The sequence below is a fragment of the Melopsittacus undulatus genome, chromosome 1, assembly GCF_012275295.1.
Source record: "Melopsittacus undulatus isolate bMelUnd1 chromosome 1, bMelUnd1.mat.Z, whole genome shotgun sequence".
Lineage (NCBI taxonomy): Eukaryota > Metazoa > Chordata > Aves > Psittaciformes > Psittaculidae > Melopsittacus > Melopsittacus undulatus.
In genome coordinates, this window is record NC_047527.1 from 47,010,083 (window position 1) to 47,027,933 (window position 17,851).

General features: G+C 42.2%; 1 protein-coding gene across 1 annotated transcript in view; it reads right to left on the reverse strand.

The window, feature by feature from the left end:
- The window catches only part of TAF4B (TATA-box binding protein associated factor 4b), a 71,957-nt gene extending 69,079 nt beyond the window's left edge, over window positions 1–2,878 (reverse strand). The window contains exon 1 of the mRNA XM_034060240.1: window positions 2,584–2,878. Coding sequence (XP_033916131.1) covers window positions 2,584–2,878 — 295 coding nt within the window. The remainder of the gene's footprint in view (window positions 1–2,583) is intronic.
- Window positions 2,879–17,851: the final 14,973 nt, after the last annotated feature.

A 17,851-nucleotide genomic window follows, 5' to 3' on the forward strand; every position in this document is an offset into this window, starting at 1 on the left:
TCAAAGGCAGTGTCTCCTCTACACAGCACTGCACCTGCTACTAGGAAGGAGAAAAAAATAACTTAAAGCTGAACCCAGGACAGTGAAAAAAAAACTGTTACTCATGAGCAAGCCTGGGTCCTGCAAGACCTGCAGAACTTGTGAAGCTCAATGATCTTTCCTGTGTAACTGGGTAAAGTGGTCCTGGACAAAGGGACAATCTGTGCTCAGAGAAGCGAAAAGTTATACCTGGTCATCTGTCCTTCCCTCTCCTCCCTCCTGGCTTTATTCTGGACAAGAGAGAGGGGGAGGTAGAGATGGAAGAGAAAGAACAGTCTAAATCCATGACTCACTGCCCTCCAAGCTGGGCTGACAAACACAGTCCCCTTGATGCCTTTCTCCCTTCCCAGACTGCAGTCCTGTAGAAGCACAGGGGCAATGCAAGCTCCAGGCCACAAATCGTTCATGACTACTTCAGGATGACCAGTAAGGGCAGTGCTATCCAGCCTTCCTCCAAACAAGCTAGTTCAAGTATCTCCCTTTGAAACTCAGGGGGAGGATGCTTTCCATATGCATTTTTCTTAACAGGTGCCCCAGGTTCAATGCCATGATTTTAAAGCCAAGTGCATTACCCCTTTTCTATGTTATGCTGCTTGTCTAGAAATTTTGCAGTTTATTTGAAACAAAAACTTTCCAACCCTAAAAGTTTGTTGCTTTATTCCGCTTCCTTTTTTAGGAGACTAACACTTGTAGATTTAATGCTATTCATCCTGCATTTAAATTTCTGAATGACTTGATTATTCATTACATATTGAATCCACATAGAAGACAGAGGTGGAATCCTAATGCTTGCTCTAGCCAGAATGCACTTTTACATTGTCGTTAGGACAATTATTTAGTCAGGCTTCCCTGAAACACTGCTCCATTTGAGATTTGACAACTTCCGTGCTCCTTCTGGAGCAGCAAGCTCCGTACAGCTACATTGACAATGCTGCACACTATCGGCACCTCTGAACTTCCAATACAAAGTCTGCTCATTGTGCTTCTTGTCCCAGGAGAAAGGAAAATAAGCTGATGCAACCAAGGGGTAACGCTACTTTTGTTACACCTGCCTACTGCCACGATACAAGTCAGATGACAGGCAGCAGCATTCCTTGAAGCAATCGGCCCCAAGCTACTACAGAAAGCAAAAGTTTTGCTAATTTGTAGTTCCCAAACTATAAGCAACTTGCATTAGCATTCACCCCCATGGAATGATGTTTAACTCAATGCTGATACATTCCAGAAAATGAAGTATTAGATAGAAATTATGAACATCTGTGGAGACCTACTACAAAAGAATTAATATATTTCCATCACAATTCATTTCAGAGGAAAGTTGGCAAGGATTTAGCCTCATCCTTGACTGCCGACTACTCAGATATTATAGCATCATCATGTGAGTGCTGGGAAATCTACAGTGAAACTTACTGATTAAAAACATTTATTTTTCTAATTACATTAGCATTATATATTTCCTTGAGAGCTGCAGGTCTTTGATAAAGATGGGAAGGGAGGGGGGAGAACAGAAAGAATTAAAGAAAAAACGAAAACAAAAATGCAAATATGCACCAGCAGCACAGGAATGAAATGTAAAATCAGTCATCCTTTCAGGCAACATCCTACCTGAAAGTAATTGCAACAGATTGCTCCAACAAAGGAACCATCCTGGCACGAAATAAGTACAGCAACAAATGGTAATCAAGTGATTACATTACATCTTGGGTCTCAATATAGTGAGAACAAGACTAGTGGAATAAAATTCACTTTTAGGGGGTTTTTGTAACAAAAAACAAACAAACAAACAGAAAACCACCCCACAACATTTAAATATAGCCTGACAGGGAAGTTTAGAATAGACAGTACCTTCTTCCTCTTGTGTGGCAGTGCAGGTAGGAGCCCTGGCTAGCCCTTTGCTGCTATCCCGAGTATCAAGCCATCTTTATTAGCACTACACAATTCCTACATTAGTATTTTCTTTGCTGCTGCTTCAGTAACACTTCACATCGGCCTGACTGCAATAGTGAGAAAGACTCTAACAGGACAGCTTGCTTAAAGGGGGACCAAGAGCCGTGTGATGCACAGTGGGAGCAGGAGTTACTTTGCAGTCTCTAACACACGCTCCCACTTCTCCGCGTTACTCGTTCACCCGAGTTCCACGAAAGCCTCGATTTAATCTTTTCCAAGTCACAAATTAAGGCAACTTGGCCACTGTTTTTTTGCTTAGTCCTCTTGCTCCTCGTGCTATACAGCAAAGGAAAAAAGTTGCCTTAATCCAGAGACTTCCAGATCCATCCCTCCACATACGCTACAAGCATCCCCAAGTGCTTCACCCATTCCCGCCTCCTGTGCCCTGAAGGCCAGGCGAACACCTCAATTCCCACAACAGCGACTCGCACCAAACTTTCGGGGCAGCCCCGGAAAACTCCCTCCCGCCGCGGAGACTGCCTCGTCAGCCCGTCCGTCCGCTCCAGCTCGTCCCCAGCACCAAGGGCAGGATGGCTGCCCCTCCAATGCTGCCGACCCGCTCCCATGCCCGCTCAGTCACGACACGGGCTCACTCACCTGGGGACAGCTGGAAGTTGGCCGGTAACTGGAGAGTGGCCGCGGGCGAACCCTTGGGTGCCACTGGCCGTGGGCCCCCGGTGGCGACCACACGCACGGCCGGGGCGCCGCCGGTGCCAGCCGCCTGCCGCGGCGGCTGAGGGGCGGCGGAGGGCGCCGGGCCGCCGGGTACCTTGGCGGCGAGGCTGTCGGCGGCAGGGGTGCCGGGGAGCGCGGCGGGCGGCGCGGCAGCGGCCGCCTGCTCCGGGTGCCCGCCGGGCATCAGCCTGACGGGGGCCGCCGCCGAGGTGCTCATGGAGGAGGAGGAGGCGACGGGACGGGGGACGGCCGCGCCGCGTAGCCCCGCAGCATCGCGGGCAGAGAAGGCTCAGGCGCTGCCCCGGCCGCCGGCTCGCTCGGGGGAACACATGGTGACCGCGCGCTGCCGGCTCCGGGCGCCGCGCACGTGGGCCCGGCCGGCCCGGCCTCCCCTGCCGGCGGCGGGAGGGAGGGAAGGCGGGCGGGAGAGGGCGGTGGGAGGGCGGTGGGAGGACGGGCAAAGGGCGGGCCCACGCCGCCGAGCGCGACCTACTGCGGCGGCGCTCGGGCCGGCCCCGCCGCGCCTCAGAGCCAGCGCCGGCCGTGTTTACCGGGCCACGCGGTGCCGGAGCCCGGCTCCTCCGCCGCGGCTGAGGGGAATGTGGCGGCACCCTGCGGGACGGGGAGGGTCTCGTTACAGGGAGACGGGACGGGACGGCGCAGCCGCCCCCCCGCCCCTCGTTGCGGGACCCGGCTGCCGTCCCCGCCTGCGCCCGCGGCGTAGGTTTTAGTGGTTCGGGCAGGTAAAGCCGGGCGCTGTGCCTGCAGCCAGCCGCCTCCCTGCGGCAGACAGGGGCTGCAGGTGTTCTGCGCTGCCTCTGGTAACGGGAGCGCCAGCGAGGGTAAGGATCCCCGGGTGGCGTTACGCTCAGGAGCGCGGCTGAACTTGCCGACAGGCCGAAAAGGCGAAAGCAGAGCGTACCTGTGGGGAGGAAGGGGACAGGGATGTCCCGTTCGACCTTCAAGCCCTGGGCTCAGTGTGGAGGAGGGCTGAGGAGGGACGTGCCACCTGCCTCCCCTGTAAAGCAAGCGTGATGGTTAACAGGACATACGTAACACAGACTTTAAAGTCAACAGAGTATAGCTGAAAGCCTTTGCTCTTTTGACTGGGATGTTAGCATGACCTTCAGTAATACAGTGGTACATCATAGCCAAGTTTGGGCTAAATTCCGATAGGATTTGAAGGATGCTTATGTGCTTGTTTCTCTTTACCCATAAAACTTGAGGGGTGTTGCCCATACGCCCAAGTTGACATCAAAAATTAATATAAAAACCAAGGCCTGATGTACAGTTCCTTATAGAGGTGCAAAAAGCAGAGTCCGACAAAATGTTACAAGAGGAAAAAAAAGTCCTTTTGATTACCCTTTGAAACTACATTTTTTAGATAGAAACATAGACAATAAACTCTAATACTTGATGATATGCTGAAAATTGCGTAAAATGTGAACAGAATGCAAAAACATACACAAATTCTTTTCCCATGCTCCAATAGATGAACCATGCCCAAATAGGTGCAGTTCCATGCTCTGCTGCTTCATGAGAGTGAGGGAGCAAAGGAAACACTCCTCTCTTTGACCATATCCTTTCTCAGCCTTGCTTGATTTCATAGGATCGCTGCTTTAAAATGCAGTCAGCATTTTAACTGATACAGCTACAAAGCAGAAATTGCTTAAGATGAGAACTGAAGGCATATGGCCACATTGATTTCCAGTGCAGTCACAACACAGTACAGTCACAACCCTACCCTCCCAAAGTCCACTAGTAACAGTAGCCATGAAGATAAACCACATGGACTGGCAGGCTAAGTACCTGAAGCTTTTACATGCATGTCAGGTTTGCCCTGCTGTGCTTTCACTATTGCTACACTGGTAGCTTTGACAGATTGCAGAAAGTGCAGCTATCACACCTGCATTCACAACATACGAGGTAAGAAACACTCATTCAAGCCTCTATGCAGGAACACAAAAACCCAACCCTATTTAGGATCCAAAGACGATATTTTCTCTCTCACATGGCATCCCTTCTCCCTCATCACTGCAGCTCTTTGCCTTACCTGAGCTTCACTGTGCCTACCATTCCAGAACAAACTCATCCTAAAATCCGAAAGGGGTGACAGCAGCAGCAATGGTTACAAGTCCCAAGAGTGAGAGCAGACAAGATGATAACACAGGAGGGAGGCAGTCTCTGTATCCCTTAGAGCTTTGCCAAGTCTGAGCAAATTACAGCACTTCTTAACACATAGGAAGCTGCATTAGACACACAGAGTAATGACCAGGGTACAATGAGTTATCTCCCACCTGCCAAAGGATGCTCAGAGACCAGGAGACATGGAAGCTGTAGTTACAGTAAAGACTAACAGTGACCAATAGCAGGAGGACGATGCAAGGGAAAGCACACTGCCCACTCTTCTTGGACTTCAGAAGAACAACTGGCTTATTCCTTAAGGCCAAGTTTTTCCTCTTGTTGGGGCCATTTAGCTTCTGAAGGAATCTTTGAGATCCCCATGATAATGCTCAGGAGTGAAAGCATATCTGAAAGATACAAAAACAGCTGAAGGAGACAGAAGGTATGCACTAAAGCTGTGAGGCACAGCAGATTGTGGAAAGAAGTTGAAGATACAGCATAGTGAAAGAAAAACAGAAGGAGCCTGCAAAAGAGGCAAAGGAAGTTATATGAAAGACAACCCAGGAAAAGGTATTATAGCACAATGATAATAAAGAGAAAAGAAAAACTAACCAGTGCACAAAGCCTAGAAGATTTAGAAACATGTATGTCTTAAAAAAATTCTGGGCTAACAAAGTGCCCAAGTGTCCTCTCCAAATGAAGCAGATACACCCATAATTCTACAAAACTGCACAGGAAATAAAAGGAAGAGTCTTTTTTCCCCACTGGAAAAATGTGTTACAATAAGGACTAAACATACTAATATGCAGTCTTCATTACCCAAGCTAAGAGAAATGCAAAAAGAATAGCAAGGAATAAGTGATCTGGAATTTTTAAAGTATTTTCATAATTGAACAAGTTACAGCACATGGAGAAAAGTTACTTTTTTACTACCTAGGGCTTGTTGGTTTTATTTTTAAATGATCTTTATTTTCTTGGGTGACTGCTATGACAAAAAAAATCCCATGCACTGAAAAACTCTGACTAAAGTCATCATCTTGTCCGCAGTTTTTCCTCCCTGCCATGACCTAGTCCAGGAGATACTGATGAACATGGTAACTGCTTTTCGAAGTCAGACAAAGATACATCGAGTGTTCATTCTGTGAATGCCCAGCCTTGGCTAATTGACATGCTTCGTTTCCTCATATAACCAATGAATGGATTAATCTGATGTTCACACAGAAGTATCTTCTTTACCGTCTGGGCATAGGAAAGCATTACTGCAGACAACAGTTAAGATTTCTTCTCCAGGAGTCATTAGGTTATATACTGCCTAGAGTTTGGTCTGTGTAACCTGTTTTCAACAGCCAAGACCTATACAGCATAGACTTAATTGGTCTCTGCTATTCTAAGCTTTCTTGAGGCTTTCAAATAGCATATTTGAAACCAAACATCCACCCTCCAAAATTTCTGTCCAGACAGCAGGTCTTCACTCTTCCAAAGATGGACTTTATTTATAAAGTCCTTAAAATTTTACATCAGTTTCACATCCAGTGCTTTGGTTTTAGTTTCCTACAATCCTAATAAACCCATCTCATATGCTTTAGGGTTTTTAATCTGTCAGTGATCCAATTTACAGAAGTTTTATTTCCCCTGATTGATAAATCATCAATTAAATACTACCAGTAAATTAGCTGGAATGAGAAACTTGTAATATTTGCCTTAAGCTTTTCTTAAATGACAGAGACTTGGCAGCACTATGGAATTAACTTAAGCATGTAACAGCAACATAAAGGGAAGAAAAAGGTGTGAAGATTTAATCTCATTAGTTAAAATGGTTAATGGGAAAAAATAAAAGCTTACCATGGAACAAGTTTAATAGTAACAAAGAACACTTGCTCTTTAGGAAAAGATACTGAAATAAATGAGATACTGTAGTTAAAAGCAGTAAAATTCACAGAATAGAATTTTTCATTAAAAAAATAAATTAAAAAATGAGAGTGGGTTAACTGGAGGTGCCAGCATAGAAGATATGGCTAAAAAGATTAAGTAATGGGAACACAGTTGCAAATGTGAATTTATTTATTAATTAAAACAACAGAGTGAAATCACAGCTGGGTATTTAATATCCTCAGTAACCCCACCCCTACATCAAGTTTGCAATTTGAGTAGATTTTTTTTCTGACTTTACAGTCAGTGTTACAGTCTACTCTGTTTTTCTGTCTCAACTGATGATCTTTTATGGATGTGCCAGCTTCTTTTGGACATTCAGGACACAAGTGCCAATCAAGCATCACATTTATGTAAGTCAAGCTTTTTGTTCCATGAGTTACAATCCACTGTGTGGCTTTAAAAACCTTATACATCATTTAAAACTACATCAGGAAGGTACAACAAAATAATTAGACATATACTTTTACATTATTCTAAGCCGTAAAGCTTTGGGTGACTATAATGACCTACTCATAACAACGTAACTAACTGAACAGGGAGCTTAGCTGTACAGTGGGACATTTTAAGTCCCAGCAGAGGAAAGGCTACTTGGCTGCTTGTCTGGGGAACCCGAAGCTACATCATGAAGCCACAAAAATGATCTAATGAGGTTTGGAGGGTCAGGGAAGCACACATACCTCACAGACTGGGCTTTAAGTGACAGAAAAAGAAGGGAGGAGTGTGTAAAAGCAATAGAAATGGGTGGCTGAAAATAGACAGTAACAGGGAATAGGTAGAGTTAAAATCATAGATCACAGAATGATATGGGTTGGAAGGGACCTTAAAGATCATCCAGTTCCAACCCCCCTGCCATGGGCAGGTACACCTTCCACTAGACCAGGTTGCTCAAAGTCTTGTCCAACCTGGGCTTGAACACTTCCAGGGAAAGGCTTAGCCACTGAACACAAATTAATTCTCAGTGGATCAGAAAGAGTAAAAAATAAATAAATAAGCTAAGACTTAGCATTTTAAGACTTACATAACTGCATTAATAAATTGTACTTGCTGTCCAGTAGAATTCACTAAAAGCAAGCAGGTTTATCACTGCAGCTGCAGTGGCCTGTAATAATACAGCATTATGTAAAGCAATAGTGCTAATCTAATTGTCATGAGTTATGTGACCCTTTTTTCTATTTGTCATTGTACAGGGTTACAACACTTAGTAAATGAAACAGAACATAAAATTGGAACTTTACTGGACTTGTAATACCACTGAGCATTAATTATCCCATTTGCAAAGAGTTACAGAATCATAGAATAACTTCAGTTGGAAGGGACCCATAAGGATTCTGAGTCCAATACCCTGCTCCTCACAGGATGACCTAAAACTAAACTATATGACAAAGAGTGTTGTCCAGATGCTCCTTGAACTGTGACAGGCTTGGTGCTATGACTGCTTCCCTGGGGAGCCTGTTTCAGAGACCAGCCATCTTCTCAGTGAAGTTACAGTACAAAAGGGGAAAAAAATGTTGGGATTCTGTTGACAGATTTTACGTATCCTGTAACAACACCAACTGAGGGCAGTCATCAGCTTCTGGAAAACATGTTAGTAACTTTCTGTGGCAAATACATGTGCAAGAAAAAATGAGTATGTGAATATATGCCTCTTTGCACAGTGCAAGCATACTGAGTTTAGCACAACTGAAGCTCCATCAAGTTTCAGGAAACATGCAGAACTCAGCTTAAGAAGAAACAAGTTAATTCAGCAACTCTGCACTGCAGACAATTACTGCCTCTTAGAACTTCACAGATGTAACAGCTATTATCATTGTTCTGTGACTTGGGTATTATTTTTTTTTTTCTTCTCAGATTTTTTTCCCTTCCCTATTTCTGCAACTCGCATTTCAGTATCTTTTGCACTAGACAGCTGAGTAAGACAAAATGATTAATACCACTGATTACCAGTTGTGATGCTCTAATCTATTTAGTTGCATCCTATTTAGTTAATCTGTTTAGCAGCAAAAACGGTGCTGCTAAATATTTGTAAAGCATTTCAAAGCGATGCAGTCAGAATCACGTATGAGTCAGGTGCTGGTGAATTAAAAGACCACCAACAACCAGTAGTGGAGTTGCCAGAGGGGCTAAAAGGGGCTGCATCTCCTTCCCACTGCTTAAAATCAGCCACAATAGGGCTGAGCAAAAGCTGTAACAAAAACTACACCAGTAAAAACTGAAATGCAACTGCAGACAAATTAAAACTGGTGTTAGTGTTAAACCTACCTCCTTACACACATATAGGATGTCTTTCTGTGCTTTCATGCTGTGTACTAGTATTAAACAAGCTCAGATGTCAGTAGGAAATACACTCCACTAGGTACTTTCCCAAATTTAAATATATGCAAATATTTAATTGTGTTCCTCAGCTTTTTATAAACATATGGGTAGTTATGCCAGCTGTTAGAAATTTTCATTTCTAAAATAAAATACTCGAGGATTAACACTCTGGTAGTATTCCAACTTTTTTGGGGAAAACAAGCCTACAGCACTATTTGTTTTCTCTGAAAAAAAAATCAAAACCAAACCAAAAACAAAAAATCCCACTCCTGGCTGGAAAAAGGACATAGCAAATAAGAATTTTCCTTCAAATGACAAGGTTGTATCCTTGTTTTTCTTTATCCTCATAAGTATCATGTTGTAGGAAACTATTGCTGGAGTGGTGCACTTAATTTCCACCTCCCTGTGTTTGTATATTATCTTGGATTAAGCAGGTGCATCCTTTTTAGCTGAAATGCTGACCTTCTACTGGGAATTCATAATTTGATTCACCCTTAACACACAAAGCATTAAAGCATGGAAATACATGATTTCTGAACCTGGAACTGCAATCTTCTTTCCTTCTAGTAGTTCTATGAATGTTTCAAATAAGCTGGTTTGCTTGATCAAAAATAAAAAGTGTCTGAAAAGTATACCTGGGTTTATCTTATCTCTTTTTGTGAATAATAAGAAAATTTACATTCCTACCTCCCCTCTTTTTGAAGGGGTGGAGCGGTATTTAAAACTCTGAGCACAGGGGGAAAAAAAAACAAAACAGAAAAACTAAAAAACAACCAACAACCCACAACAACAAAAAACCAAAAACCCCAAACCAAAAATGTATTTCCTGGTGTTTAGAGAAAATCTTCTGTTGTTTCAGACTGCTACCTCAAGTCCTGCTGCTGGGCACCTCGGACAAAAGCCTGGCTCCATCCTCTTCATACCCTCCCTTCAGGTATTTATAGACATTGACTGGGTCTCCTGGTACCTTCACTTCTCCAGGGTAAGCAGTCCCAGCTCTCTGAGCCTTTCCTCACAGGAGGGATCATCTTCATCATCTTCAAAGCCCTTTGGTGGACTCTTTCCAGTTTGTCCATGTCTACCTTGCACTGCAGGGCCTGGAACTGCACCTGTCACTCCAGCTGAGGCCTCACCAGTGCTGAGCAGAGAGGATGACCTCTATCAATCTGCTGGTAATACTTTGTAGTATGTAGTAAGTATTAAAGTAACTAATAAAAAAAATAAAATGTATTCTGGTAACCTTTTTAGTGTAAACTTTTGTATATTCTCTAAAGCCTGTATTTTCCGTTTGTGATAGAAACAGACTCTATTAAGCTATGAAGAGACCACAGCATGTCAGAAATACTGTGATAAGAATCACTACAGGATAAAACACTGCTATCATTTTCATCATTTTCAAAGACAGTAATAACATCTAATAGAACCCACAAAAGTAGCAGGTTGCCATACACCTTCCTACACTGCTTCCTGCATGGAATGTTCCCAACAGTGTTTTACACTATTACAAATTAGCTGCAATCACTATAGCTCCCAGCACTATCAATCTACAGAGACACTACAAAAGTCACCTAACATTGTACCACCAGATGTTAGGGGAGATTTCATACATCAAGTTGAATGCACAGGTGTCACCTGGAATAATTTCTGTGAGAAGATTCTGTGTACCAGTTATATCATTGTTTCCTATAAAGACGTTAACACATACCTGTCTTGACTAGTTTCTTCTTATTATAGCAAGTTCAGTGTTTTTTCCACCAAATTTCGCATCATAGCATACAGTGAAACCATTAAACTGAGTATATTTATCAAATGTTTCACAATTTCATGAAGGAAAGAAGCTCAAGGTTTTCTTCAAGCATTTATTATGTGCTTTGTACTGGATTTCTTATTTGAAAAGCTAACTGCTAATGCAGTGGTGTTCTTTTGAGCTCCTGTAGCTTCCCTTGGGTAACTCTTTTCCAAAAACTCTTCCCCAGTTTTAGCACTGCCACCAATTGTGTTGGCCTGTGGAGGACAGAAATGAAGTTATAAATCTCACCACCACATACATTAACTAACCTGCTGTAATCAATCAATTGTAAACAATTCATACTGGGACTTCCTCACTACCACTCTGTGATATGCAATACACAACTTGCCTGCCTGCAAGGTCAATGATTTCCCCTTGCAGCTTCTACTTGGACTCTGCTAATGTTTCAGTCCTTGATCTTAGGGTATCTGGGAACATAAATGTGTGTTCTCAACTTTTAAGGCCAGCCATGTGTATGTAAACTGTTCTAGCAATTCTGTTTGGCAAAACCTCTTTTGATGTAGAACTAAAGGAAGGACAGAAATTTCAAAATCGTAAAAAGGCATGCACAAGGTTTCTCTCAAATAGAGTTCAGAACCTTTTCCAGTTTCATTGGCATCTAAATTGCTGTCAGAGCTTCCTTGTGAATTGAAGTGTACACATGTGTAGTGAGCAAGACTGGCTTCTAATGCTGCAGCTATTGTCTTTTCTTCCAGTATGTGGTGAATAAATGTTTGTAGTGATTCAAGAATTATCTTTCCCTCTCTGACATTTAATAATAATAAAGTTATTCTAATGTACTACTAATAAAAAAAATCACTAACATTTGTTCATGCAAAAGGGAAGTGTAAGGTGGGCAGAAGTTTCAGCTGGGTTTGCTGAGAAGTGGATTATGATCATGTCCACCCATGCCATGGCTTTGTCAACTCACCATATCCCTGGTGGCTCAACTGCCAACACATCTCTGTCAATCCTGCAGACAAGGTTCCATCAGCATTTTCTCATATTAAAATTAGAATGTCAAGAACAGTGTGTTGCACTGTTTACAGTGAAGCAAATACATTCAGAAAGTTGTTTTTGTTTTCATGTTTACAATACTGTCATTAATAAACCAGTTCTCAGATTCTGTAAATCCTCAGCTTTTCACGGGCTCATTGCTTGATCTATCCAGTATCTATCTGCATGCTCCAGAACTCTTTCTCAGCTAGTTCAAAACCACCTTTGCAGTATTATAATAGCTCATGAGCACAGTGGCCTGTGTTTTGGTCTGAATTCATTAGAGATGAAAGAAATCCACAGAATGTGAGAAAAGCAGATGGTGGCTAGGACTTCCCTGCTTTCTGGCTCTTGGGAATCAAGCAGAAAACATGAACCATAATCCAATTAACTACACCCTTGAGGCAAAAACTAGGGAATAAGAAGCAGCTACAGGCAGGAACAAGGAACCAAGAAAATGTGATGGGCACATCACAGTATAGAACAATAGGACGCTGCAAAGCAAAAACACTCCACTTGCATCAGTAAGTAATTCTGCTACTCTACACTCACCTTGGGAAAAATAAAAACTAACAAACATGCAATAATTAGGAAAGGAGGAATTAGGACTTCTTGTTACCTTCTGTCATAAGCTTTGCATTAAGAATCAAAATCTCAGAGCAAAAGGGGAACCGGGAGAGAGATAATGTTAACAGCAAGAATGGCTATTATCCTACATATTAAATTATCTAAAAGGCAACTTTCCACACAAAGTTGCTTAACTAGAAACAATGCAAAGTGTTTACTTACTTGCCAATGCCAGAAGCTATGTTAAAGCCATCAAGCACATTAAAAGGTGTCAGAAAAAATGGCAAAAAATATCAAATTGATAGAACTAGCATTTACAGTATCAACACAGTAACGAGGAATACTTATATGACAAAACTCCACTTGGAAACAAAGGTCAATACAGAAGTGATATTCACTATTTACCATTTTCTTTGGATTTTTTATTTCATTGGTGGACAGACAGAAATGAATAAAATATGCAACAAAACATCAAACTAATGTAATACGTTAAAGGCTTCTTACACCCTTCAGTCCTTTGCCTCACAGCAAATGTGATCTTTGATTTTGCCTTCACCAAAGGCACATACACTTGTAAGTCTGGGGGAGTTTTAGTCTATTCTGCAGAAAAATTGCTCCCATTTATACATAACCAAAGTACGGAAACTATTACAACATGCTGGCATATTATCTCTCTCCACCCTTTTCTCCTACAAAGTTTGGTAGCTACTTACCAAAGAGAATTAATCCAAAGCCTTCTGAGCAGTGAAGGTGCTCATCACTCCTATTGGTATAGATCAACCCACGCCATCAGCTTTTTTTTCAGCTGCCTTAGCTATACCTATGCCAGAACTTGAAAGTCATCAGTGTGTGCGTACAGAGCCTGGTTATCTCTATTGCTACAATGGCCTCTGGCACACATGGGGAGCCATGACACAGATGGTCCATTTTGGAGGTAAGGAGAGTCTGGTACAAATGTGGTCTCAAGGGACAAAAAGGGTGCTTTAGCAATTTTTTCACTAATGAGGAGTACCCCGTGAGCTCAGGCATTGTAAGAGCTTTCAGCAACCATTAGGCACAAACTCAGAAGTGACATTACTCCAGTAAACTGAGGTGGTAAATATCCGATTGACTGAGTACAAAGTATGGATGACACCAGCTGCAGTCAGGTGTGACCATTCCTTTCTTCAACTCTGCCTCTACCTGTCTTCATTTAATAATATTACTTCTACTCTTGGTCATTGCCTCCGTGACCAATCAAGATACTCAACAGTTTCCCAGCAATTGGAATGGAAGCCTGAATATAGTAATCCAGATTGCTCTCTTGCTTCTGCTTCCTGCAGCACAGCTGCAACACCAGTAGGGAGAGCTTCTAGTGTCAACAGGCCATACGCCATGGTTGTTCCAGTCCTGCTTGAGTCAATTGCAAACACCTGTGATCAAGAGCAAGGTATGACTCAAAATTCTATGGTACAAAACTCAACTAATGGCCTAGCTGCGATTTGTGTTCTTTCAAATTCAGTGGATATGAGAATTTTAAGTAGCTATACAGAAAAGTGTCTATAAAAAGTGACAAGTGAACAAAAGAATCACAAAGAAAGACAAAACACATCAGATGGATATTATTTTCCTGCATGAACAGGCTACCATTTCTTGCAGCAAGCATGAAGCCTTTGTAAAGGTTTTACATCTCTTGATGTATTTTGGCTACAGGTTATTACAACTTTGTTTCTAAAGCCAAGCATGCTTCAATGAGTTGGCTTGAAACTTCTTTCTGTTGCAGTTTGGTTCAGAATTCAACATTGAGTGTGAGAGACATGCACTGACTATGCAAAAACTTCTAAATATAAAATTGATTCTTCGTGCAGTCCATATATGCAGTATTTACATATAAGTACTTAGATATTACAGACTATTTGTAATACACATAAGGTCGACATTTATCTTCCAAGACTGGTAGGTACCAGATGTATCTGTCTGATGTAGTTCAAGACTCCCACTGCTATCAAAGCCCACAGTCAAGGCAGGCAATACCAAGCAGTCTACATCCATTGCTTTGTGTGTAGCATCCTAGGAAAGCTAAAAGGTTTTAACATCCCAGAAAATTAAGAAATTTACTCTCAGAATACACCAGGAAAGCACAAGACTGAAAAGGCTAGATGCAGGTATTCAACATAAACATTTTCATTTCCAGTCCATCAACAGCTTATTTCTGATGCTCAGACATTAGTCTGTGGTCAGTGTTCTGGTTGGGCAACTCTATTCAAATCACACCTAAGTAACTGAGGCAAAACAGGCTTCACTTTACAGTGAAACTACTCCCTGTTAAAACCACACAGACTACAGGAATTAAGGTTTAATCAGATTATCCTTTAACGTGATCTCAGGCACAGTTTTGAAAAGATTTGAAGGACCATCTCAGATGGTTGCAATCAATCAGCCTGCTCACAGGTGTTCTGCTAGTCTTAAAAGTATTTGAAAATGTATCTGTGAGTTTTACATTCAGTTTGACCTTTCACACTGCTCTCTGGTTTTCTTTTTACATTTATATTTTTATCTCAGCTGTTTATACAGTAACATGTTTTGGTCACTGTGTTATTATTTCCAAATTATACAATATTTGCAGATCTATACATACAAGGAGCAGTTGTTTGCTGCTTACCTGCTAAAGGTGCAAAGCAGTGTGTAGTATATTTTGTGACTGGACCCTCAAGAGTCAGTTTATGGTGCTGTTATTCACTATACTGGCATCAGTAGCTAGGTCTGCATAGTCGTAATGGTAAAGTCATCACACAGCCTCTTTAATTAATTAGCAACAAATTATTATTATTATTCAAAAAGAAGCAAACCATTGCACCTTTTTTTCTTTTTTTTTCCAGTAAAAAACTGCTGAAAAACAATGCAGATGAAGACAGGAACAAATTCAAAACAGCACACAGAGATAGCCTTATGCCATCTGAGAAACAGCAATTTTAAGTAAATTTCAGGCCATAACAGTTTTAAGTTTACAGAAAATTAACTTACGTAATTAAACATATATTTAGCACCTCCAAAAACACACGTAAGAAGTTCCCTGCTCCCTACCATACCACATTACATGGTTTTGGTATTGTACCACCCCTTCTATCCCACACTACCAGGAAATGGGAGTTATAGCACCACAATAGTGTGAAGAAGTGAGAGATGCTGAGGTACCTCCTTATTCTTCTTGATTAAATACAGTTGAGTAGATTCCCAATTTCCCAATTTCCTAGTCCTAGTTGCTCATTCTCCCACAATTTCACCTGCTTGTGAGATCAGTGAAAACACTCAGCTTCAGAAAGTAAAAGATAAATATTTAAATTTGTTTGTATTTTTTTTAAGTCGGATCATTTTGGTGATGTTTACTATAAAAACCTGAAAATTTCTTCCATCACTTGGGATCCCAATCTTGGGAAGAAGCTCCATGTTCAGCATCAGCCAAGCTATGAGCACACTGCTATCAGGAGAGATTTCCCCCATCTCCTGTCCCTTACTGCATCTTCTCATTCGCTCCCTGTGTTAGAACAAGCTGTTCTGCAGTTGCTAAGTCATATAATTGTGTTCACCTAACTCACAACTAAATTTCTTCTGACAAGCTGAGTTTTGTTTTCACCCCATCTGAAAGCATGCAGAGAGGATAGTTTCACATCCTTGTAGCATGAGCTAAATGGAGATTGACACAAAAAGCAGCAGTTCTGTTCTTCCCAACCACTTCCATGCAGACATTCCTGCAGCTTCCCCTGAACTGTGTTTAACAATATAGTTGGGGCAATTCACCAAAAAAAGAATTCAGTTTGCATCAGATCATTGAATTTAGGACTATTTGCTTCAGTAGTGGCTTGCATGCACAGTTGTTTAGGTGTAACATCAAATTGCACCCTTGGTGGGAGGTGATGATGGCCTGACCATCAAAAAAAGGACAATTCCATTTCCTCTCCCAACTTCTCCTCCACTCCACCTTTCCCTCACAGAGTTACGGGATTCATACAGTTGCACACTGAATCAATTCAGAAAGCAAATGAAGTGTTTCTTACTTTTAGGTTAGTGAGTTGAGTCAACTCAAAAGGGGTCAAGGAAGCATCAGCAAGAACACCAAGGATGATGACAGTGCCTAGGGTAAAGCAGAAAGAGGAGGAAGAAGTGCCACCACCTAGGAGCACACACTCATATAGGAGTATTTGCAAAGGAAGAACTGTAAGTGTGAGTCTTCCCTTGTCTTAAAATGAAAGCAAAAAGGGATGCATGTTAGAAATAGGAAAACAGCCTTTGGATTACCCTAAAAAGAGGAATTTACTGTAATTGCCTCTAAGCAACATAGTAAAATAGAAAGAAAATAGTAACTGTGTTGACTTCTAGTATTAATTTTGTCATCCTTATGCCTGCCTGGATCAGTTATACACCTGCTTTCCTCAGTGGCATAACAGGGAAAGAGCAGCACCCCAGGAGCTATCATCCCTGCAGGCCAGATTTCTCCCCACAGATGCAGCCTCCTATTCTCTTCCTTTTTGCTCCTACTTGAAAAGAAACACACATGCATGGGTGCAAAGAGGCCTGCATGCATGAACACAAGCAAGGAGGCCTGCAGAGATAAACAACCAGCTCCTGACAAAACCCCAAACATAAAATGGGAGCACACTAGAGGTGGAAGTAGGGACAGGTGATTTTGAGGAATACAGAGACACTGTCTGATCATGCTGAAAGGGGAGAGCAGTGGATTATGTTTTTATTCCAACCTTAGTAAGTCTTTAGACAGTACGTCCCATAACCTTCCCATGGGCAAACTGATGAAGTTATAGACTAAATGAGTGTACAGTGGCTGAACTGCCAGGCTCATAGGGTTGTGGTCAGTACCATGGAGTCCAGCTGGGGTGCCAGTCAACAGTGATATATCTTAGGGGTCAATACTGGGGTGAATACTGTTTAACTTCATTTATGATATAGATGATGGCAGAGAGTGGACCCTCAGCAACTTTGAAGATGCTACAAGACTTGGAGGAGTGGCTGATACACCAAGTGGTTGTGTTGCCATTCAAAGGACCTCAACTGGTTGAAGAAATAGGCAGATGTGGCCCTCATAAAGGTCCATAAAGGGAAGTGCAAAATCCTGCACCTGGGAAGGACCAACCACACATACCAGTACGTGCTGGGAGATGACTGTCGGAGAGCAGCTTTGTAGAAAAGATCCGTGAGTCCTGATGGAAAAGGTGAATGTGAGCCAGCAATGTGCCCTTGCAGCAAAGACTAACAGCATTTTGGGCAGTAATGGAAGGAGCATTGCCCGCAGAAGGAGGGAGGTCTTCTTTAGGTCACGGGATCAAACTGAAAGAAAATTGCACTTTACATAATTTGCACTTTCTATATTTCCTTAGTAAGTTGTGGATTTGTAAAAGGACTGTAGTAATTCAGTCATCTCCTCTGTCCTTCATGGTTTTGAGTCTTGAGAAGGCAGTAATTGAAGATGATGCAGAT